Genomic DNA, 15,910 nt, shown 5'->3' with positions numbered 1-15,910 from the left:
GAGATAGCTGCCTGGTTGAAATTCTCATTTAATTCCCTTGAAATTACAGTAGAGCTGAGTGAAGCCCTTTGCTTTTGAGAAGTTGAGCCTTGTTAAGCACATTTCTCTTAAAGGCTTCCTTCCCCCGGAGCACAGGGCAAAGCCAGTCTTGTTAGAGAAATAAAATGCTGTTCAGATATAACACAAGTGCTTGGGATGCCATACTGTCACTAATTTTCAGTGGCCATATGCAGCTTGACGTGTCTTCAGGTCTGAACACAGATACTGACAGACAGTGAGAATTTCTTTTTATGTCTTATCGCAGATGTTACTATTTCCTGAGCTATTCTTGCTGAACAGCTCCCTGGGTTAGCCTTCCATGTCACTGTTACTATATTTGTAGAACTGCAGCAGCAAGGAGCCCCAGTCAGAGGCTCCTATCTCTGGGGATATGAGGGGCTTACGTGCCAGACCCTGTACAAACACCCGCAATGTTCCTCTGTGTTTATCCAGCTTTTGGCTGACACAGTGCAGCACGGACACTGAGGGGAACAAAGTTCTTGTGCTGGGAGCCTGATGTGGAGCATCTGAACTATGCATTTCTTGTACCTTCAATGGTTGATTTTACTCTGAGCCAGAAGATTATAAAGATTATAAGCATCTATCTAGTGCATTTAAATAAATTATATATGCATGCGTATGATATACAGTACCTATTTCGTTGGTCAGTCCTATTTAAGAGGTAAGTATCTATTTGCAGCTGAAGCAACAGGTGGCTTAGAGAGAGGTCATGAAATCCCTCCCTTAATTTATTGAAAAGCCTTCTTTTCATGGCAGCAGACAAACAGGAATACTAACGGGGAATACATTCTTCCCCCCCCGCCAAAAAAAAAAAAGGAAGGATATCCCTGTTTTCTCCGCCTTTATAGTAATCCTAGTTTCACACCTAAAATGATTACAGCATTCTGTATTGTTCTTTTCATACATATGCACAGCCAAAGACAAGAATTGTGAAGTTCAAAATATCACATATCAACCTCTGGGAACAGGTGGACTGTGACTCAGAGGCACAGAGCTCTTGTTAAGGTGTTTTTTGTGTAAAAGTAGCTTAGCACAACAGTTCTATTACCTACTCTAAGCCACCTGTCTACAAGGAGTTATGCTGCCCAGAGAGCTGCAATTTACTGGATGAAACAGCTGACTTACAGGGCCTGTAATCTTTGTCAGTTAAAACACAAAGCAACAAAAACCCGGCTCCATTCTTTTCTTGTTACTGAGTCTCAGCAGAATTATTTATCTGCAGAGTTTTCAAGCTTTGCAGCCCCCTGTGATATATTTTTGCCGTTCATCACCTGTTCAGGATTTAAAATGATGCTTACATCTTCAGACTTACCCAACCAGAAATGTTTTATACAGCCATGGTCTTCTAAATCATTTGAAAACTGTATGGTAATGTAATTGCCAACAAGTAACGTGCTTAAAAAGAAGACCAATCCCTTTAGCAAGATAGTCAAGTTTTAATAGATGTACCTTTCCTTTTCATTCTATTTTTCATACTTTCAATTTTGTATTTCCTTTCCCTTTTCTACTGGAACTAGGCTGCATGCCTCGGCCAGGTTTTCCCTTAACATGTCTGAATGGTGCTTGGTCCAAGTTAAGAGAATACAATTGATACACAGTAAAGACAAATATTTTCAGCCACTGTTGGAATAAGAGCATAAAAATACTTTCTTTCAAAGGGACAGGGATGTGATTGAGGCAGTCTCCACCAAAGAGGCAACTACTGTAGAGGTGCCAGGATAACCAGTTTTTTAATTGATCCTGTACCAAAAGCCAGAACACTGCCTGTTCTCTGAGAAAGAAACGCTTGCAACTAAAGGATGTAATTTTTTTCAACAAAAAAACATAAGTGAATAGGGAATAGGGAAGGAGAAGGGTAGAGAAAGGAATGGAGCATATAGAGAAAAGGAGAGAAAAGGCTATCACAGAGAAAAACTGAGCACTGTGGAAATGTCTACATCTTATCCAAGATGCAGGCGTCTGAATTGGTATATCTATGCTGCCCTTACTTCTGAGGCCTCTGGGATTGCAGTCGTGGCTTTGGCTGGAATTTGGCACTGCAGTTTTGACCTTTAGCTTTAGTGAAGTGGCTCAGACGATGGCTGCTTGATAAGTAGGTCAAACTAAACACAGCACAGAAGAGATACTGGACAGATAATCGGAGACTTTTGCCTGCAGAAGTAGGTCCTTTGCAGCTTGTTCACATCAATATGCACAGAGACGATGTATTACAGGAAAATGTTTTGGTAGACCAGGAGAGAGGCAGGGCCAATTTATAAGAAAATGTCTGGAGGTAATTATTTTAGACTAGAATAAAATGCCCAAGTCTGCTCTGAGACTAGGATAATTGCACTCAATAAGGCTAATGTAGGAATTATGATGGTACTTCTCAGTGTGGAGCTTGTGGAGATTTTCAGCTTTTAAAGAATGTTTTTAGAGTACTATCTAAGGAGTAATAAATGTTTTTTAAAATGCTATTTCAGGAAAAAAAAAAGACTTGAAGATACTAGCTTCAATGGAAACAGGATTTAAATAAATCTCAACTGCTTTTAAAGATGTGCAGACTTCATCCTAAGTTGTTTTGATTTGTAAAGGGGGAGAGGATTTCACTCATCACTTGAGTGAAATTCTGTATTCTGCTGGTAAAATCTATCCTAAATTACTATTGTATACAAAGAACAAAATGTTAAGTACAGATCCAAGTGCAACTGAAACATTTAAGACAATTTTCATTGTGCAAGATTTGTGTCTTAACACTTATTTGATATATGGAAAACTACAGCAGTCTCTTATTATTACTGGTTGTTTTCTTGCTGCAAGGTTAACCTGCAGAAATAGGAGCAGAAGATTCACTTCCCCCAGATTACTCATGCAGGCCTTGTAGCAAGCAAACTTTTCATTAGGCATTCTTGTGAGCTTGCATTACAGCTGTTCATTTATTTGCATCACCAAAAAGAAGTGGAAGGTAGAAAGAGGCATGCTTCAACAGCATCCCTTCTTAAGAAAAAAAAAAAAAAAAGAAAAAAAAAGAAAAAAAGCTACTTGCTCTTTATCAGAAAGAACTGAAAAAGGACGGGTCACTATTACAGTTGTGGATTGCTTGTTAAAGACAGAAAGCTGTAGCAAGCAAAAATGACAATCACTGCATAGGTAAAATGCTACCCTAGGCACTTGAAATTTCTCATCGTAACAATGGCTTTCTCCAAAGACTCACTGACATCTAAGAATGTCATATCTGGTAGCAAATTAAAACAAATCTCCATTAGGCTGGTAATTGCTTATTGTCCCCATTGTCAAGATGGCTAAATTGAGATGTAGTGAGTATAGTGAATGGCCACTCAGCACAGGGTGTAGGAGGCAGAAGGACACTTTACATCCAAGATAATGAACTACAAAATTATACTTTTAAGGAAATACTGTAGATCCATCTGACTTGCACTGACAAGCATATTTTCTCTGCCATAGGCACAATCAATGAATGAAAATGACTATTTCAGATTATGTTGAAAATACACGGAACTTTTTACTCTCTGGGACAATCCTGCTCACAAACATACATTAGATATGTACTTTTGTTCTGTGAGCACAGTGCCGTCAGGTATCCTAACCATATCCATCATGCCTTGAAATGCCAATTTACACAGTCCAGTCTGGTTCTGTACCACCACTCCACATGAAGAGCAAAACAGATTTAGATGCACAAAAGTCTAAAGGTCCTTAACGACGCTATTTCCTTCTATGTGTACTCTTAAACACACTATATTCTTCACTATTTCCTTGGTTTTTTCCTCACACAGTCACACACACATTTCAATAAGATGCCCTTAATAAGTAAAATACTGTCACGCATCTTGGCAGAACCAAAGTAAGACAGAACTGAGATCCAAAAATCCATGAACATCTGTTTTTATCACAAACTTTTTATAAGTCAGATAGAGATAAGTGTTATTGTCAGAAGTGACTGCTTGGACATTATTTCAACACTTTGCACCTGTTTTTGTGTCTGTCTTCTAATTTACTAAGACATTTCTGTCTCTTTCCTCTGAAGTGTCTGCCTGTGTGTCTGCTGCCAGAGCCAAGAACACTTTCCTGTATGTACTAGTGATCTGTTCCAAGGCTGGCTGCAGCTGCCCTGTGCAGCTTGATGGAAGGGTATGGGGGGCTGGAAATGGCACAGCTTTGGGATATTGCACGGCCACAAACGTGCACACCACAGTATACAGTACCATAGCTTAGGGGGCCAAGCGCCAACTCAAAAATCCTGTTCCCTTTTTGGAAACCCAAGCATAGGAAATCCTCTGATCTAGGCTTATGCTTCTGGGGTTTTGTTGGAGTTCATGCATTGACAATACAGCTGGGAGAGAAAAGTAGTTAATATTCCTCCTGACTCTTCACTCTCATTAGACATATCCAAATGTGCTACTTAAGAGCTTTTTATAGAAACTTCATGCATTGCTTTGTTGACTTCTGCAGATATGAAGGGTAAATTATTGGTGTAATACACTTTGAAATCTGTACTTACATGCCCAAAGACATTTCTCTCTTTCTCTCCCCCTCTATAATAAAATACCTTTTTTAAAACCAATGTCTACCTTTCATAAATGTTCCCCTTTGTTAACACCTTGCCAAACTACTGCTTTTTCCTTTTTTCCTTTTATGCACCTAAGTGGAAGCTGCTGTGTGCAATGATTAACAACTGAGTCTGGAATATATCTACAGCCTTTATATATATCACATTTTTTGTCTAGACTTTGATTCTGCAGACCTTTATGCTTAACTTCACATAATGTGAATCTGTGACTTTCATTCTCACTTTAAAATGTGTAACTAAAATGAAATTATCACTTGAGCAACTCATTACTTTCTGGAATGTATTTGTTACCAAGCTTCATAGAAATATTTAAATAACATTTAAGTGATTTAAACAACCTGCTAACTTACTGGGTTCTAATTTTCTTACACGCACATTTAGTAAAACTTAAAAAAATATACATCCATAAAAATGAGTCTGCAATTTAATGTTTCAGACTTGTGTCACATAAAGTATAATTTAAATGAAGCATACTTCCAAGACAACTTCCAGATATGAGTGATATCCAAAGTGAAGTGAAACCAGTACTTCACATGCAGTGATGGGCTCATCATTCATGATGGAATGAGCACTGTTGGCAGGGAACTATGCTTAATATAAACAAACAAGTCACACCTAGGTTTTAGCAATTTCTTGGACAGCTGAAGACAGAGAAATATAAAGACACAATGGCTGAGGTACTGGTTTTAGGACCAGTCGAACATAATCGGCAACAGCTACCCTTCTGAATAAGACTAACAGTATAACAGTACGCAGCAGCACTGAGAGCTCCTCCTGTTTGATCAAATGGCTGTAACAAACCTTTACCTTATAACACTATTTCCATATTTGTGAAGTTCTATTAAAGGTGAGGATTATTCTTTTTTTGTATTAACAGAATGAATTATGTCCCAGATTCTCAGGCTGATTCAGCTAGTGGGGTACTACAATTCCTTTTCCTTATGTAATAATAATTTAAAAATCATTAGGTCTTCTCACGTTCACTGATCATGACAGAATAGGATGTACCAAGTGTGAAATTTTGTACTAAATAAATCATCTTTAATATTTAAATTTTTTACTACAGAAACCTACAATGTAGCTAATAATTAACAGTCTTCTAATTTATCATGTTCAAACATTTTTGCATTGCTTCAGACTAAGATGTACAGGCAGATCACAGTTCTCTCCCATGTTTGAACCTGCACTCAAATACTTGAGAACTGAAAGGCCTTGTACAATGTCTCATTGTGGGGTTTCACCCCCGGATTGGGATGACCCCGAAAGATGGAAAAGTCCCTCCTCCAACCCGTGCCTTCGAAGAAAGACTCAGTAGTCTTCTGTTGTCTGTTCTCAAGATTGTTTATTGTTGGTTATCTACAAGATTCTTCTCCCTGAACTGCTGTGGCCCGTTCAGCAGCTCAGACAAAGGCACACACTGCCCTTCCAGGGGGCTGGTGCCATCTTTTATATCATATATTACATGTTACATGTTTATACTTTTTCTCCAATACCTACTATCTATATTGAATGGTGACTTTCTACTCTAAACCAATCTGTGAGTGCCAACATCACCAAAGACATGGAGGCTAGGAAGGAGAAAGAAAGAAGACAGGGCACACCCAAGTCCCTCCATCTTAGATCTCCTGACCCCCATGTACAAAACTTGGACCCCTGCGTACAAGGCTTAAAACCCCCCTGTACAGCACTCAGAAATCCTTCCTTTACTTCGTGACTACTTCTACTACAATATCTAAACTTTCGTGACTTCTTGTTCTTCCTGCAAAGTTGGTAAACTGTTCCATGGGTCAGATTCAAAGCCACAGGGGTCTCTGGCTGCATGCCAGGGTCTCAGATGCTTTTGACCTGGGTCTGGAACGTCCGAGAATATCTGTGGGACATTCTGAGTTCCAACATCTCATGAAGGGTATGAAGAGAAAGCTGCAGCCTGTTGCTGAGCACAAGCAGTCTACATTGACTTACATGGTTAAAACCTCCATTGAGGGAGAGAGAAAGCAACTTTTCCAGGTACCATAGAATCAGGGAAAGGTTTGAATTGGAAGGGACCATGAAAATCATTCAGTTCCAACCCCCTGCCATGGGCAGGGACACCTTTCATAGACCATGTTGACCAGGGTCCCACCCAAACTGGCCTTGGAACACTTCCAGGGATGGGGCATCTACAGCTTCTCTGGGCAACCTGTTCCAGTGTCTCATCACCCTCAAAATAAACAATTTCTTCCTTATATTCAGTCTTTCAATTTAAAATTATTGGCCCCTGTCCTGTCATAACAAGCCTTGGTAATGTCTTTCCCAGTCTTTTTCATAAACCCACTTTATGTATTGCAAGGCCGCAAAAAAATGTCTCTGAAGCCTTCTCTTCTCCAGGCTGAAAAAATCCCAACTCTCTAGGCCTGTCTTCACAGGAAAGGTGTTGCAGCTCTCATTCCACATTAAGCTACTCTTCACAGAATCACAGGATGGTTTCTATTGGAAGGCCATTAATCTGAAAGTTCTGCTTCACTTCCCTATGTTCCCAAGTTCTTACAATTGTTTGTTTTGAGAACTAAATGGTGACCTGTATTAGTCCTCTGAATAGTCATTCAATTAAAAATAATGATATTTGTGTACACCTAAGAAATTATAAATTTGGTGTGAAAGACTGCATGTGCAAGTATATGGTAGGTTTAGGAGATAGTATCAGTAAAGAGCAGGCTGATTACATGTTTAATATATTTTCAGCAGCTCTCCTAATCTGATAATAAACATGAGCACATTATTAAAGTAAAATAGAACATTGTATCAGTGTAGACTGTGGACATAAAACTCTTACATTTATACCCAACATAGAAGTAATTTCTCATGTTTATACCTCTCAGAGAAAAATACTCATTGCTATAATCTCACATATAACACACAGAAGCAGGTTATATAAGGAACATAAATAATTAGGTATGCAGTTATTTTTACTCTCTCTGTTTCCAGGAGCTATTTCTATATGTATAAAGTAACAGTTTTATAAAGGTGTCCATCTACGAAGTTATGTATCCCTTGTCTTGTCTGCCCTGTTATTAAATCCCTCTATTTGTTCAGATTCTTCCCACCATCATTCTTCTTTCCATGACATGCTCCTTCAGTTTTCCTTTGGTCTAACATGTCCTTCAATTTTTTTGCATTTTGTCTTGTTCCTACCTTCTACAAGCATGGAGAACTGTGTCTGCTTCTCTTTACCATCTGCAGCTGAGAGTTATGGCTATAATAATCCCAAGTAATTCTCTTCTCTTCCTCCAAACCTGTACCACAATGGCTTGAACATCTCCAGCTATATTTCAAACATTTATTGGCTTGGTTGGGAACTTCTGTTCCTGGCACAGGTATTTATTTTTCCTGAGATAATGACCCACATTAAAAGACAGGTTACTGTCTTTTTATGGTTCTTCTTGAAAAAAGAAAGAGTACTTACAGTTTTACTCCAGGTGAGACCTGTGGTGTGATGCTCTTTGATATAAGCTTGAAGCTCAGACCAGATGTTCAGATATGACTTCACCCAATCAACATGGCGTGTGTCACTGTAAAAACAGAGGCAATATTTATGTGTGAATGTACTTAAAAACAGAGAGCAGTGCTGCTCTTGCTTAAAGCACGTAAAACCCAATGACTGCCTTAAAGCCATGGACAAATCAGTTAGCAGGCAGCCAACCAGCCCAGTGCTGCAAGGACTGAAGCTACTACATTGGAAAGCTTCTAGATCCTTCTAGAGGACAAACAAGAGCAAAGGATGCCTCTAGCAGAGAGTGCTTCCTGATAGAAGTGTGTGTCACCATTCTTCTCAGGCTCAAAGTCAACTGAAAAAGCACTAAAGGCATATTGAGCTGTGCAGCAGTACCCAGACACAGTTTCAGGGTGCTAACTTTAGAAAATTAAATACCCATGGATTCTGTAAGATATTCTGGCTGCCATGTTCAAATGTGGCCAGGGCAATACTGGGTCATGTTACAGCCATCAGACTAAAATATTTATACATGAAGAGTTTTTAAAGTACAAGTCACAAGTTGGCTTTAGAATCTTTATTGTTAGTCCTTCAATGGGCCTCATAAATGAAACCAGGAAATATGTAGAGAGAAACTGCTTGTAAGATGAAGTCTATAGTTATAACAAATTATTAGTGAATAGTGACTGCTTACAAGGATTTGTGTGTCTACCTTCTATTTATTTCCTTTGGAATTTTATCCTTTATAATGCAGAGGACCTGAGTCAACAGGTTTAATCCAAAGCCTACTGAAGTCAAGGGAGAGCCTTCCATACTTTGGAAGACACTGTGGTCTGATTCAGTGAAAAACAGGAAAAGAATTCTTCATTAAAGGAAGAATTAAATATCTAAATAATGAACTCCATTTTTACCATGACATGAGACATTTTTTTCCTCCAGTGTAAATACTGATGGTATGTTGTAAAAATCATCAGTTACCCCAGCATCAGTTACTACCTTCAGTAGGTAAACTCAGGCTTTAGGAATAAGATATAATATATAATACATATAAAATAACATACTATATAGAGCATATCATTTATATTTTTGTACATATTCAAGAAACATAAATACATGTGAAAGGTTTTAATATTTAAAACCTTCTCCTCAAAAAAAGAGGAAAAATTCAATAGCAAATACCATTCTTCACTGGCATAAAAAAATTCAGGAGCCAAAATCTGGCCTTCAAAAGCATCAAGTCAACAGGACTTATACATGACTTTTCAAAGAGGGCATAAGAAGGACTTAAATCTTTTTCTCTTTCTCCATCAGTTCACAGATACCATTCATGGAACTTTTTTGTGAATTCCTTGAGCTCTTTAAGAATAGTGAAGTGGTACAGAGAAAAATCAAATTAGAAGCTATGGAATTTGAATCTGTATATATCCACCACCTAAATACACATTTTCAAGCCAAGAGCAAGAACAGCAACAGTATGAGGGCACAAATGAGAGGAGGATGCACAGCAGCCAGCTAGCCACACGTCGCTATGTAAATAGGCATTTGCATATAAGCTCATGATGCTGGAATGCCAGAAAAATTAAAAATCATCTTAAAATGTGCAGAGAGTGAAAACCAGCACTGCTAATGCTGCTGCCATTCTCACTGCAGCATGCTGTAGGTCAGAGGTGAGGAGGGGAAACTATACTACTGCAAGAAGGTTTCATCAAATGCTTTTTAGTTTACAAAATACTTCCTATGATAGCACTGTGAACCCTACTGGTATGGTTAATGCTCTGTTCTCTGGCTAGTCAATACTGGAGCTTGGCAACATACCTGTTCTTGTAGTCCTTTAATACCCTGTTAGTATAAAAGGTAGCAGCATCATTCATCTCCTTGACATAAGGACCTGGTTTAGGAGACTAGGACCATCACCCCATGGTAGCAGGAAACAACAGAAGGAGAAAGGAAGTAAAACATTAGTCAGACACCTCCCCTGACATACTAGGTTTATTACCTTCTTGGGTGTAGTAGACTGAAGAACTATATAGATGAGACTGCAGAGCTCTGCAAGATTTGGAACTATCCTGGGCTGCATCATCCAGAAACTTCTTAAGAGCCCTCCCAACCATACCGTGTGTCACTCACCACTGCTATCCACCCAAGGGCAGGGATGCTCTCACTGACAGCTGACAGGTGGTTGAACATTTTACTTCCTCTGTTCCTTTCTCTGAAATTCTGGATTTCCTGAATCTTCTCTGATATTGGCTTGAGAAGCATTGCCACCTCGTTCTGTAAAAAAGGGAGGGGAGGGAAAAGGGAAAGGGAAAAGGGAAAGGGAAAGGAAACTGCTGTTAACAGTGGGTGGTCCAAAAGCACCATGTGGTTTAATATTGTCCTCCTTGCCTACTGATTTAACATCCATAAAGAAAGATCATCATAAATTTCTACATTACAGCATCAGTTTAATTACCCTCCTATAGTTGCAGTGATAAAATGCACAGACATTAAGTATTAATAATGTGTTGTAGCAAAAATTGTTCTCAGCACTGGCAACATTTTCACATGCTGCCCAGATTAAGACCCCTATTGACCCCATAGCTCAGAGTTATCAAAATGATTGTCATTTTCATTTGATATCCCTGGAACTTCTTCAGATGCTTGAGTTTTTCATGTTATTAACCACTGGGGTTGTTTTTCCCCAGGAAACACAAACTACTTGTTAGTTGCCTGTTATCATATGGCAACAAGACTGAGAAAGTAATACACTGTAGGCAAGATCAATTTTACCTTTCCTTCTTGGTACATTTTAATGTTTTGGCTGCAAGTAATGCAGGAGGATTTTATGGGAAATATGCTGCCTGGAAGCCATGGTTTGGGGAAGTTCTCCTGGGTTAATCAGAAACTAATGGTATCCATGGGAATGACTGCTGAGTGGAAGGAATAGTGTCTGGAGCAAAGAGAAAAGCAAAATGAATGCAGAAACTATCCAGGCTCTTTCCTGTGCAAAGTGAATGCTAATCACACTGGTCCAGTGTCTCAGAAAAAACTAATTTAGAGCACTAATTCACTGGGAAAAATTCTTCCACTCAGAAAACAGCAGATTGAGGGACATGGAGTCATCAGTTTACAGACAAAACACCTGCTGTACCTTGCAACCATATCATATTACAAAAGTATGCTCCCCAAACCCATACAATGTCCCACCAAAGACAGTGCACCATTCTGATCGTCCCTGACACTTCCCTTGCAAATCATTCAGAATGTAGCAGAACTCTGCATTTTTTCTCCCCTTTTCTAGGGCTATTTGTGATGTGCTTGCTGGAGACAACTAATCCTCATGATCTTGAGGATTAATGCTACCATGACACACACAAAATGATGGGCATATATGTCCTGCTTGATCTCGGTCATCTTAAAGTTTTTCTTTTCACCTTTCCAGAAAACTTCAGCATTAGAGAATTTTATGTCATGCTTATTCTAATGAGCGTGTTTGCTACGGATCAGCACCAGTCAAAGACACTTCAAAAACATGTGAAAAAGAGGTTGTGCATTTTGAAAAGTATTTTGATCTACCTACAGAGCCTGAACATTTTTGTGGTAATTTTGAGAAAGGCCATCAGAAATACATGGGGATATGTGATCTTCCCTACAACAAAATGGGTTGGGAGAAAACAAATATTTACAGTATTACTGTGAAATGAAAAGATTTTTTGTGGATAATTTAATGACCAGCACAAGTCATTAAGTCTGAAAAAGCCCAGAAACCCCCATGATTTGTAGTTCTTAAAACATGATCTTGTTGCCGTAACATGATAAAGTCTGCAGAAATTCTCCTTTCTAATTTTTGCTTGTTTACAACATGCTGCAGCTGGTATTTTCTTGGGTATTTTCTTATTTTTCAGGGAAATCTTTCAAGTATGACAGTAGATAACAAAACTGGAATTTAAGAAAGTGCTTGTTCTGCTTTGATATTATGCCAGTTTTCCTCTCAAAAAGTCTGAGGGATATTTACAGTCCTGAGCTTACTGTGAATCTTCATGGCCCAGTTCCAGACAAAGAGAATATCAGGCCTAAAAATACAGCTCCACAGATGCCTGGTATATCTAGACAGCACTGGGAGGCAGCACATTTCTGTGGATAGTGCACTGAAGTGGGAGTCCTTAAATGGGGGTTCTCTTTGCAGCTCTCCCACCAAATTGTCATCAGGTTTCAGGAAAGCTGGGTTAGCTTTCTGTGCTTTGATTTCCTAGATATGAAATGGTGTTAACATAGCTGTTTTATTTTGTAGAATACTTTGATTTCTATAGATAAAAAGGCAAAATTAGGGTCAAATATTTCTCTGAATGACCCACAATGACCCACACCTCCTCCCATTCCTTCTAGAAAAGCTCTCAGCCACTTTTCTGAGGATCTTCTGTCAGTGGCACAGAGATTACTTCTGTCCCTCAGAACACAGGGCCTAATCTATCCAATGATTACATATTTATAAGAAACATGTATAAAAATGTAGTGAATTTATTTAATTTCCCAGAAGCTGTGCAAGTTCTAAAGATGAAATACGTATTGCTAAGGAAAGTTTCTCAAAGTAATCATTTCCTTGGTGCTGCAGTGACACCAGAGTGGGCTTGAGGCTTTGCTCAGCTCCGTCCCATGTGAGAGGTCTCAGCAGAGCAGCACAGTCTGCCTCCCCTTCACTCTGCACTCATCCTGTTCTGCAATGGCTGCACAAAATGTGTGTGTTTGTGGAAGCTTCTTGTCTTCCAAGTTTCTGTGTAAGGGTTTGACACAGGAACAAAGCCTGCAAGGAATCACTGAATTGAGTTCTATCTCAGCTCAAAATTTTTAGTTAGTGATTAAACTGTAGATGAATTACAGTGTATACAGCATATGGGTATAGAAAGGCTCATTAATTCTGGCAGTAATCAGTCTTGTTTGGCTTTACAATGCAGAAACAGTTGTGCTGAGGGTTCTAGAAGAATAATGTCTTTATTGCATTGAATTTTAAAACAGCTGACTTAATAAAATTAATGTCTATATAGTATCTCTAAGAAAAGGGAATTCTAGGAGACGAATCAGAACTGTTGAAAAAATCTTCAGCATGCCTTTGGCATGTGCTAGATAAAATTTCTTGTCATGTAAGACACAGCACAGTTGTTTAACAGAAATTTAAGAGTCTCTTTATAAAAACACCATTCCTATTATAATATCAGTTTTGCTGAAATGCTTAAAAATGCAACATGGGCACAACTGACAAATATCAGAAGTAATTCCCAGTATCCTTTTTTTTTCCTTTTTAAATAACGATTAAAACCAGATTGTCGCTTTAAACACAAATAACTAGACAACCAGCCAGCTTATAATATTTTATAATTCTTATTAGAAAATCAAGAGTAGTAAGACTATTGCCATGATTAGCCAAAACACTCCAAAAAAGTTCCAGCATGCAAAAGAACTCTCTTAGGCTTTGGCTTCAGGGACTTAACAGTCTCAGCCCAGTCTCATGAAATGGCCTGGAATACCAGTATTCCAACAGACCACACTACACAGACTTTTTTCTCCTTCACATATTTGCATTACCCACACAAGAAATTCCTCAGGTGACAGGCTTAATAGGACTGGTGGACAGGGACACTCAGTTCAGGAGAAAGGCCAAAGTTTTGGGTTTTGTAATGTTTTAAATCTGCTTGTAAAGTCACATTAAACTGAATGCCTTGCTTAAATCACTGGCTGCTTGAGCCAGTGATTACTTGAAAATCTCAGCTTTAATTTGGGAAAATGGGTATTTTGTCAGGACCACTGTTTTCCAGAAACCTGCCAGCATGAATCACAAAGGCACAAAACACAGCAGGTAAATAAAAACTATAGTTTTAAAGATCTTATGTATTTTTAAGCTAATCTTACATGGTTTTGAGGAGTGAGATTGTTTACCAAAGGATTTTTATGTTGATGAGTGGCAACACAATTCAGACCTCACTATTACAGTGTTCAAACCAACCTGGCCTATTATGAAAAAAGCATGTCAAGAGAACAAATACCCTTTTAAGTTATGCAAAATGAGGGCATGGCAACCTTTGGTGTAGGAGCAGCAAAAGAAAACTCAGCGAATTTGAAATCAACGGCCCCCTCCTTTTATTCAGCTGCAACCCGAACAGCATGAGTACAACCTTTATTCCATGGTGTACAGTTCTGTTATTTTCTCCTTCATACTTACATAAAATCTCCATCATACTTACTCGGTGTTTTTAAGGGGTAAGTTTGAAACATGGAGTTGATCTGAATCAGGTGTCTTTGTATGTGTTGGCAAGCAGTGCAGCCTAATAGGAACGGTTCTGCAGAGCAGAACAGTTGGTGCTGAGGCTCCAACATTCACAGTATGCATGTAAGGGAGGTGCTATTTGGGACTAGCTGTAAATTGGGGTTTAGATGCTGCCTGGAAGTGTATCTTCCACTTAACCTCAACAGAAAGATACCCACTTTGTACACTTTAAGCTGCTCTATAATGTGAAACACGACATAGTAAACGTGGCTGATTTGAAGGAGAAATACAGTCCCACAGTGAGCTAGAACACTAACGTAGACACAGCCATTATCTCTGCAAACAGCCTAATACAGTCCCATCCCACATTTCATCCTTTCAAGGGATGTCAGGGATAGCAACCACCACACTCAGTTCTAACAATTTAACAGGCAAGCATCTGCTCTCAGCTGAGACTTGATTCCTTCTACTGTAAATGAGGAAATAAATGTCCCTGAGGAATTATTTGCACACATTAATAGATATTAGATGACTATATGTTAGAAGATATTAATAGATGTGAAGAAATGGACTCTAGAGGTACTGGCCATTACTGTTGAGAGAGCCTAGAAAAACACCTTACACAACATTCATACCTTGACAGTTTAAATCTGATGAGCAGAACCCCATCCTGTGTCTACAGGAATAAGATCACCGGTGAGATGTATTTCTGCTATGAGTGGCTGTGATTCTAGAACTGAAATAGTTTTCCATTAACTGCAATTTCCCATTTTTTGTATTTTCAAAATCTGTAAAGAAGACTTTAAGTTCGTACTTTTTTTGGTAGGTATGTAGTTTAAGAAAGGCCTGTGTTTTTCTTTAACTCTTTATTCATAGCCTGGATTGAATCAGTGTTCAGATTAGGCTGAGAAATAACCTATTTATTTAAGTATATATAAAATATAATTTTTTTAACCTACTCCAAATTAATCCAATGTTTTCTCTGCAACTATTTTCTGACTGGCTGTAGAGACCTTAAGTGAGATTTTTCTCTGACATCACTACATTCATGTCCCTCTAGTATATTTTCAGGGTTCAAACCTCACCTCCTACCTAACTACAGAAAGACATTAATTTATTAGGGTCTAGTTTTCTGAGACTTAGTGGCGTAACAAGTATTTGATGTGTTGGTCAACAATACAGGTTTTGCCACTTCAACTCACTGCTGTGCAGCAGCAGGACTATGACACAGAGAGACAAATCTGCATAACTGTCTGGTCAGCTTCATCAGCACAGAAGCTTAGACACATTTGTGTGCTTCCAAAGTGACTTAATTGGTATTTGGCTTTTATTCCTCTTAGATAGCACAAAAATTCTCAATCTAACAGCCAACATCAGCTGTAGCAGTTTTGTCCTTTGTGGGAAAAAAACAGGGAATACCAAACTTCAACCCCACATGACAAATTACTACTTTGGTCATTTGTGGGTTTATTTTTAAATATAAACTCTGAGACAGGGCAAATGGAAAGGAATGTGAAAGACAAATCACTTCTAACCAGTGGAGAAATCCAGGGCCTGATACAACCTGCACACA

The 15,910-nt window shown here is 38.7% G+C and overlaps 1 protein-coding gene across 2 annotated transcripts in view; it reads right to left on the bottom strand.

The window, feature by feature from the left end:
* CAP2 (cyclase associated actin cytoskeleton regulatory protein 2) overlaps nucleotides 1-15,910 on the bottom strand; it is a 71,830-nt gene that overhangs the window by 15,016 nt on the left and 40,904 nt on the right. For both annotated transcript variants that reach the window (XM_038127029.1, XM_038127028.1), the window contains 3 exons: nucleotides 10,227-10,370; nucleotides 9,915-10,000; nucleotides 8,073-8,178 (listed from right to left, as the gene is read on the bottom strand). In XM_038127029.1, the coding sequence (XP_037982957.1) occupies nucleotides 8,073-8,178; nucleotides 9,915-10,000; nucleotides 10,227-10,370 (336 nt within the window). The remainder of the gene's footprint in view (nucleotides 1-8,072; nucleotides 8,179-9,914; nucleotides 10,001-10,226; nucleotides 10,371-15,910) is intronic.

Source organism: Motacilla alba, chromosome 2 (genome assembly GCF_015832195.1).
Source record: "Motacilla alba alba isolate MOTALB_02 chromosome 2, Motacilla_alba_V1.0_pri, whole genome shotgun sequence".
Classification (NCBI taxonomy): domain Eukaryota; kingdom Metazoa; phylum Chordata; class Aves; order Passeriformes; family Motacillidae; genus Motacilla; species Motacilla alba.
Note: the sequence above shows the minus strand (reverse complement) of the source record. Positions and strands in the feature narration are given on the sequence as shown.